This window comes from Dendrobium catenatum, unplaced genomic scaffold (genome assembly GCF_001605985.2).
Source record: "Dendrobium catenatum unplaced genomic scaffold, ASM160598v2 fragScaff_scaffold_1608, whole genome shotgun sequence".
Classification (NCBI taxonomy): Eukaryota; Viridiplantae; Streptophyta; class Magnoliopsida; order Asparagales; family Orchidaceae; genus Dendrobium; species Dendrobium catenatum.
This window is the reverse complement of record NW_021320070.1, coordinates 2,883,086-2,894,958: the sequence shown is the minus strand read 5'-3', so window position 1 is coordinate 2,894,958 and position 11,873 is coordinate 2,883,086. Positions and strand designations below refer to the sequence as shown.

The 11,873-nt window shown below is 33.0% G+C and overlaps 1 protein-coding gene across 3 annotated transcripts in view; it reads right to left on the bottom strand.

The window, feature by feature from the left end:
- Nucleotides 1-4,001: 4,001 nt before the first annotated feature.
- Nucleotides 4,002-11,873, bottom strand: part of LOC110114495 (NAD-dependent protein deacetylase SRT1) — a 30,745-nt gene continuing 22,873 nt past the window's right edge. For 2 of the 3 annotated variants that reach the window (XM_020847395.2, XM_020847396.2), the window contains 5 exons: nucleotides 11,150-11,243; nucleotides 7,889-7,971; nucleotides 5,745-5,812; nucleotides 5,545-5,647; nucleotides 4,002-4,573 (listed from right to left, as the gene is read on the bottom strand). In XM_020847395.2, coding sequence (XP_020703054.1) covers nucleotides 4,286-4,573; nucleotides 5,545-5,647; nucleotides 5,745-5,812; nucleotides 7,889-7,971; nucleotides 11,150-11,243 — 636 coding nt within the window. In that variant the 3' untranslated portion in view covers nucleotides 4,002-4,285. Of the gene's footprint in view, nucleotides 4,574-5,530; nucleotides 5,648-5,744; nucleotides 5,813-7,888; nucleotides 7,972-11,149; nucleotides 11,244-11,873 lie in introns of all 3 variants that reach the window. The other variant, XM_020847397.2, reaches the window with a different exon arrangement.

The following is an 11,873-nucleotide window of genomic DNA, read 5'->3' as shown; positions in this document are numbered from 1 at the left end:
CTCCCTTGGGGTCTCACGAAGGTTGCTCAGTGTCAGCCCCTTGCGTGCTAAGAGAGTGGTAGTCATCTTGTTTGAGCCACTTGAATTGCTGCCTCTGGCCCCCCTCTCATAGTACTTTTGATCCTCAATCAGCTGGGTTAACTCCATAGCCTCTCCCAAGCTGATACCAATTTGATAGGAAACACTTGTAGAACTCAAGAGAATCCTACAAAGGATGCGAATTCAGCAACATTACCCCCACACATTTTCACACAAAATACAAATAACAACAAGAATCACATATTAGTGGAGAAAAAAAACAACAAGATACAAGCGATCCTCTATTCGAGAGAATGATCAATCTCTCCAAAACTCTTTAGACGTCGCTAGAGCCCAATAACACAAAAGGCATGCAAAAATCAGCCATAAAAAAGATGCCCTAACCGTAATACAAACTTCTACTTAAAGCAAACATAAGAACAATGCAAAAGGATTAAAAAGCCCTCACACTATTTCTCTTAGGTAGTGGACCCCACCCCAAGGGGGGCCTACTATATTGCATGAGCCGGCTGGGCTGGGCTGGTCTCTGCCTATCAGAATCTAGATTTGTTTGTTGAAATTGAAGGAGCTAGCTTTTCTGATTCCTAGTGCATGAGCCAAGAAGAGCCTAAAGAGCAGTCTAAATATATGGATAAGAAAGCTTTGTATAGATCCGCTGCAAAGATCTTATTAAAATTACCATCCATGGATGTAGTGGAGGGTGTACATCATGGCAATAAGTGGGAGAAGGGATCCTTCAATAATTAGGGATTGATTAAGGAAGAAGAAGAGGAGAGCAGAGGTATATAGCCTTGAGTGAAGGAAAAACCCAAGAAAAATCTAAGCCATGGAAGAGGAGTCAGCGTTGGTTGAGGAAAAAGACCCTCAAGTAGATTATGGGCTTGGCAAAGTATATTATTAGTGTAGAATTTTATAAGATGTGTGTCCCCCACTTGTGTTGTACACTTAATAGTCTATCAATATAATATTTATGAAATGAATGGGCTTGTTAAGGAAAGTAAAAATAAATAAATATGAACATTTCAAATCACATTTATATTAGAAATCCAATGACAATATAGAAGCTTTAACATTAGAAATTAACAATCTAGAAGTTTTTTGTACTTTTTTATTTTAGGGGTAAAATGCTTTGAATTATTATGATAATGAGGGCAACATTTCTGTAATGATATACTTAAACCTAAATATTGTTCCTGATCTAAGTTATGGGTTGAGAATGTTTGGTACATTTAATTCTGATTTAAAATCAACTCCTATGTACAAATTGACTTGAAATTACTTATGGATTGAATCAATATAATTCAGAGCCAACTTAGCTTGAATAAACTTGATTTGAAGTTGTTGATTAGAAATCAATTCTTTTTTAATATTTCATATATATATATATATGATCTTCAGACATGTTGATCAGATTCAAACCTAACTATACTGAATAAAATATATATATATATCTCATGATTTTTAAGTTTTTTCGGCTCAATTTGAGTTTAATATGAGCCTAAAATCAATATAATTTTTCAATGATCTTCAATATAAAATTTTAGCCTTATATGAAACCCACTAAATATAAATAGCATGCATGTTATTTACATTTTATATTATGTTTTCAGTCTTCTCTATGTATCAACAAAAAAAAAAATTCAATTGAATTAGAGACAACAAATTCACAAAATGTTGAAAATCAACCCAAAAATTAAGGTCCTCAATGCTCAAGCTGAGTTAGTCATTTTTGCTAGGAAACCTAAATAGAAAGAATCTTCATTTAAGGAGAGGAGATCAATGTTACATTTAATTGACTATAATTTCTTTAGTGTTATCAAAACCCCATTTAAAAAAAAAGAGCCTTTGACCATGTGGAAGAAGATTTGGTTTGTTTGTCAAAGCTGGAGTAGCTAGCTTTTCGAAGTTGTTGTGCATGAGCCTAGAAAAGAGAACCCTGAAGAGAGACTAATTATTCTGTGCGAATGTCGGACCGAGAAAACCATCCTAACTTACTGTGCTTTTACTATCATTTTGTTCTGCTTCTACAAAAGGACAGTAAAATTGCAACAAATATTTAATATTTATTACGCTTTAACTGAGTATTTGTAAAGGCAGAACAAAAGGTAGTAAAAACGCATTCATAATTGAATATTTGTTGCCATTTTGTAAACACGCAATAAATCCCAACGATTCTCTATGTCCGGTGTCCGCACACAGAATATTTTCTCCAAAAGAGGAGTCTAAAAATAGGACAATAAAGCTCTTATATAGACCCACTATAGAAATCTTATTACAAGGAATATGCCATGGTGGTGGTGGAGGGGGGATGAGAGGGGAGCAGAATGGTGAGAAGGGATCCTTCAAGAGATAGGTATTGATGAGAGGGGAGCAGAGCAATACGAACTCCAATGAAGATATAGCCCATAATATAGAGAGAACCACATGAGAAGAGCTAAAGATGGACAAAATAAATAAATTTAAGCCCTAATAGAGATATTATGAGTCAGTAGTTGCCGAGAAAAAGATAAATAATAATTATATCTACACCCTGAAGTTGATTATAGTCTTATTTAAGCATATGATTAGTAATAGAAGTTTGTAACATCTATTGGGGCCATGCTTGTGTTTTATGCTTAATAGCCTATAAATATTATATTTAATTAATTAATTAGCTTGCTTGTGAAAATAAAAATAAATTTGAACCTGCCAAATTACAATAAAATAGTAATATTATAAATTTAATTACAATTAATTGACCTTTGTTGAATAGCCATGCACCATAATATAAGGCTTTAGGCTTTATTTGAAACAACTTTCTCAATTCTCACTAATTTATAAATCAACATTTTAGTTAATTTTTTAACTAGTAAAAAAAATAATGACATAAAGTTCTCAAAGGAAGTCTTTGCCTTTGTTGAGACAATTTTCTTATTGCTTTTTTTAAAATAATGTTCTTGTACATAAATTTTTTGTTCAAAAAATTTTTATATTAAAAATTATTTTAAAAAGCAATAAAAAAGATGTCCCAAATGAAATCTTAGATTTCTTTTGGAACAACTATCTTTCTGAAATAATTTTTTAATGCACAAATGAACTAAAAATTTATGTGCTAGAAACTTGCTTTAACAAATAATAAAAAATCTGCCCCCAACAAAGCCTTGTAGCTTTTGAAATCCATATCAAGCTGATTCAAAATTATTTATTTTTCTTATGTTTTTTAATTATAAATATATATATTATTTAAAATTTAAATTGCTCTCATATCATCTGATCCAATTTAAACATAACTCAAAGATCAGACCAAGGAAAAAAAAAATGCTTATCTGATGAATCAAGTTGTTTGGCTCAATTTGAGTTCGATATGAGCCATAAAACATTATGGAATAATAGAACTCCTAATTTATGAACCTAATAAATTCAAAGAAAGATTTCTAAACAAGATAGCACTAAGATTTGCAAACTCAAAATTTTACCTACAAGAAATATGAGAATTCCATCCACTTAGGAAGAGAAAAAAAAAAAAAGTTATTATAATAAAGAAAAAAATATAACTCATCATACTGTTCTCAACACAACTTATGACTAAAATCTTCATCATCGTCGCTTTATCATTTCTGTATTGCGCTGGAAAAAGAAACAAATAAGTAGCAATGTGCTGAAATATCTTATTTGTTCCTCAGCCTCGCAGCAGGAAAAAACTTTTGACCCTCAACTTTATGAAAAATTATTCTGTGCGAACGTCGAATGCAGTTCATAGTCCAAAGATTAATCATAATACGCCGCAACACGTCACATCAGTAGTATTGAACTGGGTACCGAGCAGGAGGTGACGTGACACATTCTGGTTGATATCTGAACAGTATTTGACATCCGCACAGAATAACAAATCCAGCTTTATAGATTATATTTCAACCATATTTTGTCATGTTTCTACATAGTTATTGATTAAAATTAACATGATATATATATATAACAAACTCTGAGTTCAACTATAGATAACACATTTAAATATTTAATATCAAATTGCAACTTGTAAAGGTAAAGGGTGTCATAACTCGTGTATCTTACCAGAACGGCAATGGATTGGGGTGTAAGCTCGGAAAATTCACCCATCCAATGTCCAATATGCCAAATTTCTTCCCAGAATTGGCTTCCAGTTATTAGAAAAATCAGCAAGTTGTAAGAATCTAAATGCAAACCATATACAATAATAATAATAAAAAAAAACAACCAAATACCAAAACCTGTAAAAAAGCATGATAGATCAGAACCACTTGGCTCGCTTTGAGGACATCTCATCTCCATTCTCACCCTCTCCGAACCTTTCGATCTTCGAGTCATCACCAATGGAGCTTGCTTCTTCTACACTGGCAGTCTCAGAAAGATTATACCGCATGATATTCGTTGTGATGGCATGTATGGCGGATTCAGACCTCGGAAGGATCAGCTTCTCCACGATTTCCTGCTGCCCACACTGAGATTCTTGATCTGCATCATCTCTTAGTTTCTTGAGAACCTCATTCTTATCTTGGATGAAGCTCTTCAATTTAACCTGAGTTATGAAGATGAAATTAGAAGGCATATAGAGAAACATTACCATACAATTTGATTTCAACATATATTTCAATCATGTCGTCAATCTAATTAGTCAAATAATATGACAATTAAGATGCCAATTTTCAGGAAATTTTAAGATGTTTTGGTCTCAAATGAACATGCAAAAGTAATAATTTAATGGAGGGTATATATAATTTTCTTTAGGGATACTCAAAGCAAACAATCTAGAATCATTTCAATTGCATTGATATTGGAAACGTTATAGGGTGATACTTTAGGTGAGGAGCATTACAAGCCATTACATATTTTCATCTAACTAAATCAATAGTAAATATTCTTAAAAAAGGCCACCAAATCAAACAGCTGCAAGATTCCAATGAAACAACAAACGATAACCATAGAATTCCAAACACCATTAATTGCAGAAAAGATCATTAAAATCAAGTTTCTTTGTTATTTGGACAAATGATTCTTGCCAGATGCAATGAATCCAAGGGAAAATTCAGAAAATACAAGTCATTCTGAAAATAGGGAGCATCATATGCATGTCTTATTTAAGAAAACCATGAAAAGTAAAACTCCAACTAAAAGAAAATATTCAAAATAATAAAAGATATATTTTTTTTCACCTAAAAGCATTCGTGCATTTTCGATGACCATCAAAGATTGAGATTTGTATCAACAATGTTGCATATTTGTAAGCCTACCGGGCAATTATACTGAAGCTTTATATGGTTGCTAATAAAGCATGCAAAGGAAAAATATTTAGGGTTGAGATTTTAAGATCCAGAAATTAATCAACCCTAGTTTATTAACTCTTTCAATGGACATGCCAACTTCTTGTTCCGACAGTCCAAAACAACTTCTACCATAAACAGAAGTTCTTGGCTACACAACACAAGGTTCTTCCATGATTGACAGAGTCAACATGCAGGCAAAAGAAATAAAATACCTGCATTTATTCACCTGAAAATTAACCCCCCAGAAAACTGTAGTGAATGAACAGCGACAACCATCAATAAAATTGAACTTTAGAGCCATGGTAAAAGGTCTTTTCCTTGCGGTTTCTCTAAAGAATTTTGAACCAGAAAAAAATGGAATGAGGAGATTCATGAAAAACCATCACAGTTTAGATACTTTTGAGCGCCAAATAGAAGTGACAATACCTTTTCAAAACAAAAGGTTGCTTAGCCAGGAATGCAGTTTTCATGTCAGGTCTTTCAGGAAAAGAAACCTATCACATCAGAAATCCATCATCAAACCTTTATCACATCCATGGCCTAATATTTTATGCAACGATTCATAAAAACCATAATTTAGATGAGAAATACAGTTACAGACTTACTGGAATTAAATTGCCCTATGACAACAGTTCAGGAAAAGGTTTCATAGCTTAGCTAATTTAAATAAGATAATAAATTTGGCACAAGTGAACCAGGAGTAATGTGCAGTTAAGAAACTGATGCATACAACTAGAGTCGTACGAATGAAGGCGATGTGGCAGAAGAGCAATAAAAAATAGTATCAATACTAATTTCAAACATCTGATTAAAGCTTTCAAGAAGTATTCTTATTCCTAAGTGTGGTAGCTATCCTCAAAAGGCGAAGGGAGAGCTGAGAGACAGAGAAAATATAAGTACTTAGTTACACACTGAGTTCTGCAAAAAGAAAAGCCAAATATGAAGACATGCAAGATTTTTGTTAAAAATAATGATAAAAGGATTCCAGATTTTCAGAACTCATAAACAGACCTAAAGTTAAGTGTTGATGTTAAGAGGCTTTTGTAATGCAGAAAATGCTAAGTTGAAAGGATCTGAGCGTAGAGAGCATAGAGAGGCTACAATTCGAATATACTGAGATGGACTGATAAAAATCCATTTATTGTTACACCATATTCTTTCTCCAACAGAAAATATGAAGAACATGAACCCAATTACGCACCAAGGGAAGACAAGAAAAATTGACAAGGAAAAACAATACAACAACAACATCAAGCCTTTATCCCACTACGTGGGGTCGACTACATGATCATTTTTCTCTATTGTATCCGATTAAGAGTCAAATTCTCATTTAGATCTAATAAAGAAAGATCATTTCTTTTCTTTTTATTAAAAGAAAGGTCATTTCTAATATTTTCTAACAAAGCATTTTTAGGTCTATTTCTATCTTTCTTAACATAGGTTAAATCTAATACATCTACTCTCCTTGTTCGGCGGCCTGGAGTCGGGGGGTTGAGTCGCCGGCGGGATGAAGAGGTTTGGAAGCCAGGCTTGTGCTGACAGAAGGCTAGGATCGGCGGGAGGAGGTTGGACCTTGCATGCGAGATGAAGGATTGGACGCAGACGAGGCGGCTCGGCTTGCTCGACGGAGGCAGGAGGGTCTTCGACTGAAGCCGATATAGAGATCGAGAGAGATATCGCCTGCTGGAGGTAAGTCCCGAATCCTCTCTTTTTTTTGTTCTCTTCGGTTCTAAGAGCCTGAGGGTGCGTATCTAACCGTTTGAATGAGAAGGATTTTTTTATTTTGTGAATGGCGGTGGTAGAAGTCGGTGGGCGAATCGTCGTATCGTTTGGGGCTTCAGTCGGTTGGTTTTACCGTTACAGTCAACAAAAGCCACTGTTTTATGTGACCAAACCATCTAAGGCAACTCTCTCTAATCTTATCTGCCACTAGAGCTACTCCAACCTTTTTACATATATGCTCATTTTGTATCATGTCTCTAAGAGTAAAGCCACTCATCCACCTGAGCATCCTCATCCCTGTAATACTTAATTTAATATTATGCTTCTCTTTTAATGGCCAACATTTTGCGCCATAAAACATTGCAGGTCTAACCACAATCTTATAGAATTTTCTCATAAGTTTGAGTGGTACTTTCCTATCACACAACAAACCCAATGTATTCCTCCACTTCATCCATCCAACTTGAATTCAACTCATAATATCCCCATCTATTTCACCGCCACTCTAAACAATAGACCCAAGATATATAAAACGAGTACTCTTATTAATGACTTGATTGCTCAAAGTCACACACCTCCCACTAGATCTGTTACTACTAAAATTACACTTTATATATTCGGTTTTAAATCTACTCACACACTTTATATATTCTTTAGACAACTTAATTCCTCTATAATTTTCACAATAAATGCAATGAATTTCAAAGTGAAGGAAATTATTCAGAAACTTACCAAATAGTATAGAAGGCAACAAAAATTCAATTATAATTTACTTTAGATATTATAAGGATAAAAACGACAGCCTCTTCTAATTATGGTAAAGGAAAGAAACAACAACAATTGACTACCTCTACTGATTTAACAAATGGTAGTGGAGCCCTTGATCCATGGAGACTTGCTACCTTGAGGATCCATTTCACGTATGTTTTCTCTGCATTATTTGACAAGATAGTGCCTTGAGATATCGAAATAGCTACATTTCAATAATTTTGAACAAGACGTAATGCTCGAAAGAAGAATAACAGCAGTTTGAAAAAGGGTATAACAAACACAAACTTTACGCTAAACAATTGGAAATTAAGTATTGAAATTCATCTAGATAAAGCTCAACAAAAATGGGGAAGCAAGTTGGATATAGACAATTGTACCAACAAAACTTTTCAACAATATATCTTAGGACAATAATGTTTTACAAATTCAAATTTTACGAAAAAAAATAAGTTATTGAACATGATAGAAATGAAAATAGTAATATGATTGTGACAAAATTATGATGAATAAATTAAAAAATAATTATATTAGATAAATGGTTGAGTGATATATCTATTAGAGATAAGATAACTGAAAATAGACTTAGTTGATTTAGATGTGTGCAAAAAAGAATAAAAAAGTGGAACATAAAATAAGTAAATAAAATTAGTGTAAGAGGATTAGGTTTAAGAGGAGTTGACCAAATGTTACATGATTAAAAGTTGTTCAAAATAAGATAGGCCAAAAAAATTAATATGAAAACACGAAAAAAAATGGGTAAGCAAAAGACAACATAACTAAAAGTTGTGAAAAAAAATACAAAATAGAATGATCACCTCATGTAAAACTAAAAAGGAACTAATGTAAGAGGATTCATTAAAGTCAACTGACAAGTAGATGGATAAGGCTGATTATGAGGAGGATGAACACCAATAAAACACAATTAATTTTTTTCACAAGCTTCATGATAACCCAATTATCATAAAAGTGAATGAATTTAATCCTTAAGTAGCTTTTTACTAATATAGAGCATAATCAACAATCGTGAATTTGCTAATAGGAATTGATTGAGATTGGTTCAGAAAGTCAAGGGTAAGGCCGATTATGAGGATGATGATGATCACCAGTTATACACAACTAATTTTTTTTTTCACAAACTTGATGAGAATCTAATCCTTATAAAAGTGAATGGATTCAGTTATAGAAGTGTATGGATTCAGTCCTCCAGTAGTTTTTTTACTAATACAGATCATAATCAATAATCTTGAATTTCACTTTGAAGGTTCAATGGTCAAAATCAGATGGGCAATGAAAAAAAAAAAAATACAATTTTCCACTCAAGCTAAGCGGGTAATTAACATGTATATATTATAAATTGACAAAATATAGCAGAAAATTGCAAAAAAAATACGGGCAATGCGATAAATACAGTGAATTTTTGCAAGACACTTAGATTTCCCAATCAATGATAAAGTGTCAAGTTTGAATCAACACCTCCAAAACGAATGATCATATTCAATATTAAAAAGCACATTTTTTCTATAAAAAGAAGAAAGATTAAAATAAACATTGATCAAATTCATATGGGATTTAATAAACTATATTGAAGGGGTGTCTAAGGAGCAAAAGAAATTCCTTTGAAAAAATTAATGAGATAGTCCTAGCGCCAAATTTCCAGCACCTAGCATGACATGGAAACCCCTTGGCAAATCTATGCTTCATTATTCATGCTTTTGATAAATGATGGAGAAAGATCATGTCATCATGCAAGTAGCCAACAATAACAAGTATGCTACATAGGCATAGATAAACGAATTGCCAACTACATAAATATGACATGGGCAAGTTTTAGATTGCAAAATAAACACATGCACGCACCTCCATACATGTAGGAGTTGTTACTTGTGTTCAAACACAAGGAAGTTGGATCAAGTATTTTCCTATTTCAGTTGGTTTACATCAAATATCAGCTTTAAGCCCATATCTTTTTGCTTTAGTCATGGATGCTCTTACTAGACATTTGCATGAGGATATACCCTAGTGTATGTTTTTTGTTGATGTTGATAAAACTGGAGAGGGAGTTGAAGGTAAACTTGAATTATGGAGGTCAACTTTAGAGTCTAAAAATTTTCGTTTAAGTATATCTAAAACCGAATACATGGAATATAATTTTAATAATAATAGATCTAATGGGGGGATTGTGACTTTAGGCGATCAAGTCACTAATAAGAGTATACATTTTAGATATCTCGGGTTTATTATTTAGAGTGATGGTGAAATAGATGAGGATATTATTAGTAGAATTCAAGTTGGATGGTTGAAGTGGAGGAATGCATCGAGCCTATTGTGTGATAGAAAAGTGTCCCTCAAACTTAAGGGAAAATTCTATAAGATGGTGGTGAGACCTGCAATGCTTTATGGCACAGAATGTTGGCCATTAAAAGAGAAGTGTACAATTAAGTTAAGTGTCGCAGAAATGAGGATGCTCAAGTAGATGAGTGTATTTACTCTTAGAGATAGAATGCAAAATGAGCATATACGTGAAAAGGTTGGAGTAGCTATAGTGGCAGATAAGATTAGAAAGAGCTGACTTAGATGGTTTGGTCACATAAAATGTCGACCTTCTAATGATCCGGTAAGAAGAGTAGATGTATTAGATTTTGTATGTTAAGAGAGGTACACCTAAAAAGACTTGGTTAGAAAAAATTAGAAATGACCTTTTTTTAATTAGATTTAAATGATAATTTAACGTTTAACAGAATATGATGAATAAAAAAGATTCATGTAGCCGACCCCAAATAGTGGGATAAATGCTTGATGTTGTTGTTGTTGAATTAGCTAAGTTACAACCTAAGAAAACTTTTAAGGATCTTAATAGTTTCAAGGAATGAAAGATTAAATAAAATTTACAAATTAATCATCTCAACTGTGAAACATGAAAAGAGAAGTTGGCAACTAAAGGAATAATAAGTACATGAAAGTGTAAGCTTAATAAGCAAATGTAGAAATTGAAAACCTATCAAAAAATCCCAATTGAAAACAATCATCGTCATCTTGAATCACGAGAGGAATAATAATAGCTTTTTATAAAGGGAATCCAATGCTAAAGTATGTGTTACTACTTCGATAATTTGGTAAGTGTTCTCCAATTTCATATAGCACTGAGCAGTCCCGATGTAGCTATGGTAAGGATAATATGGGTGATGATGATTTTAATATGTTTATAAAATTTTAAAAATTACATAAAAATAATGAATAGAAATAAGTTTGATATGGCTATCATGCAAAAAAAATACACATCTTTTTACTGCACTACCAATACCCCAAAAGGGGTGTTCAATCGAAGGGCTCAAACTTACTTCTTGGAGCATGTTTAAGGTTAATATGGACAAAATCAATACGAACATATGGAGGAATCTGAACATTCAGAAAGTGCATGACACCCGCAATAACCTGACAGTTAAATTTTGGGAGTTAGTAATGCAAAAGGATGGGAAATTAGACAGAATTCTGGCAAGTAAACGCGAAATAACAACAACAAGAGATATATATCAAACTGCTCATATATTTCTTTCAGAAAATCCTAAAACCTGATTTTTCCCTATCATACACAAGATGCAGTTTTCAAGAAATTCGACCTTCCAGCAATTTTAGTCCAATAAAGTGATGATTCCTATGCACTATATAAGCAATGACACACAAAAGCAACCCATCAGCTGTAATTATATCAACAAACATTAGCGTTGACCGTCATGAAAGAAGGGTAATTGGAATGTAAACAATATGTTCAAGCTTGGTCAGTATAAAAATTTAGGTTTTTGACTTGACATCTTAAGAGACGTATATTCTAAGAATGTTTAAATGATGTATCTTGGTATGCAGAAATTGTTCCAAAGCATCCGTTTGATTTTTCAACTCATCATCTAAGATGATATATAATACCACTCAACCAGTTGGTTCTGCCTTTGGCTGGTTGAGTGGTTCTTCCTTTGACCTCCAAAGTGGAGGTCAAAGGTTCAAATCTCAGAATAAAATACAGGTTAGATTTTTCAAGAAAGCAAGATTAAATCAGTCAATCAAGTT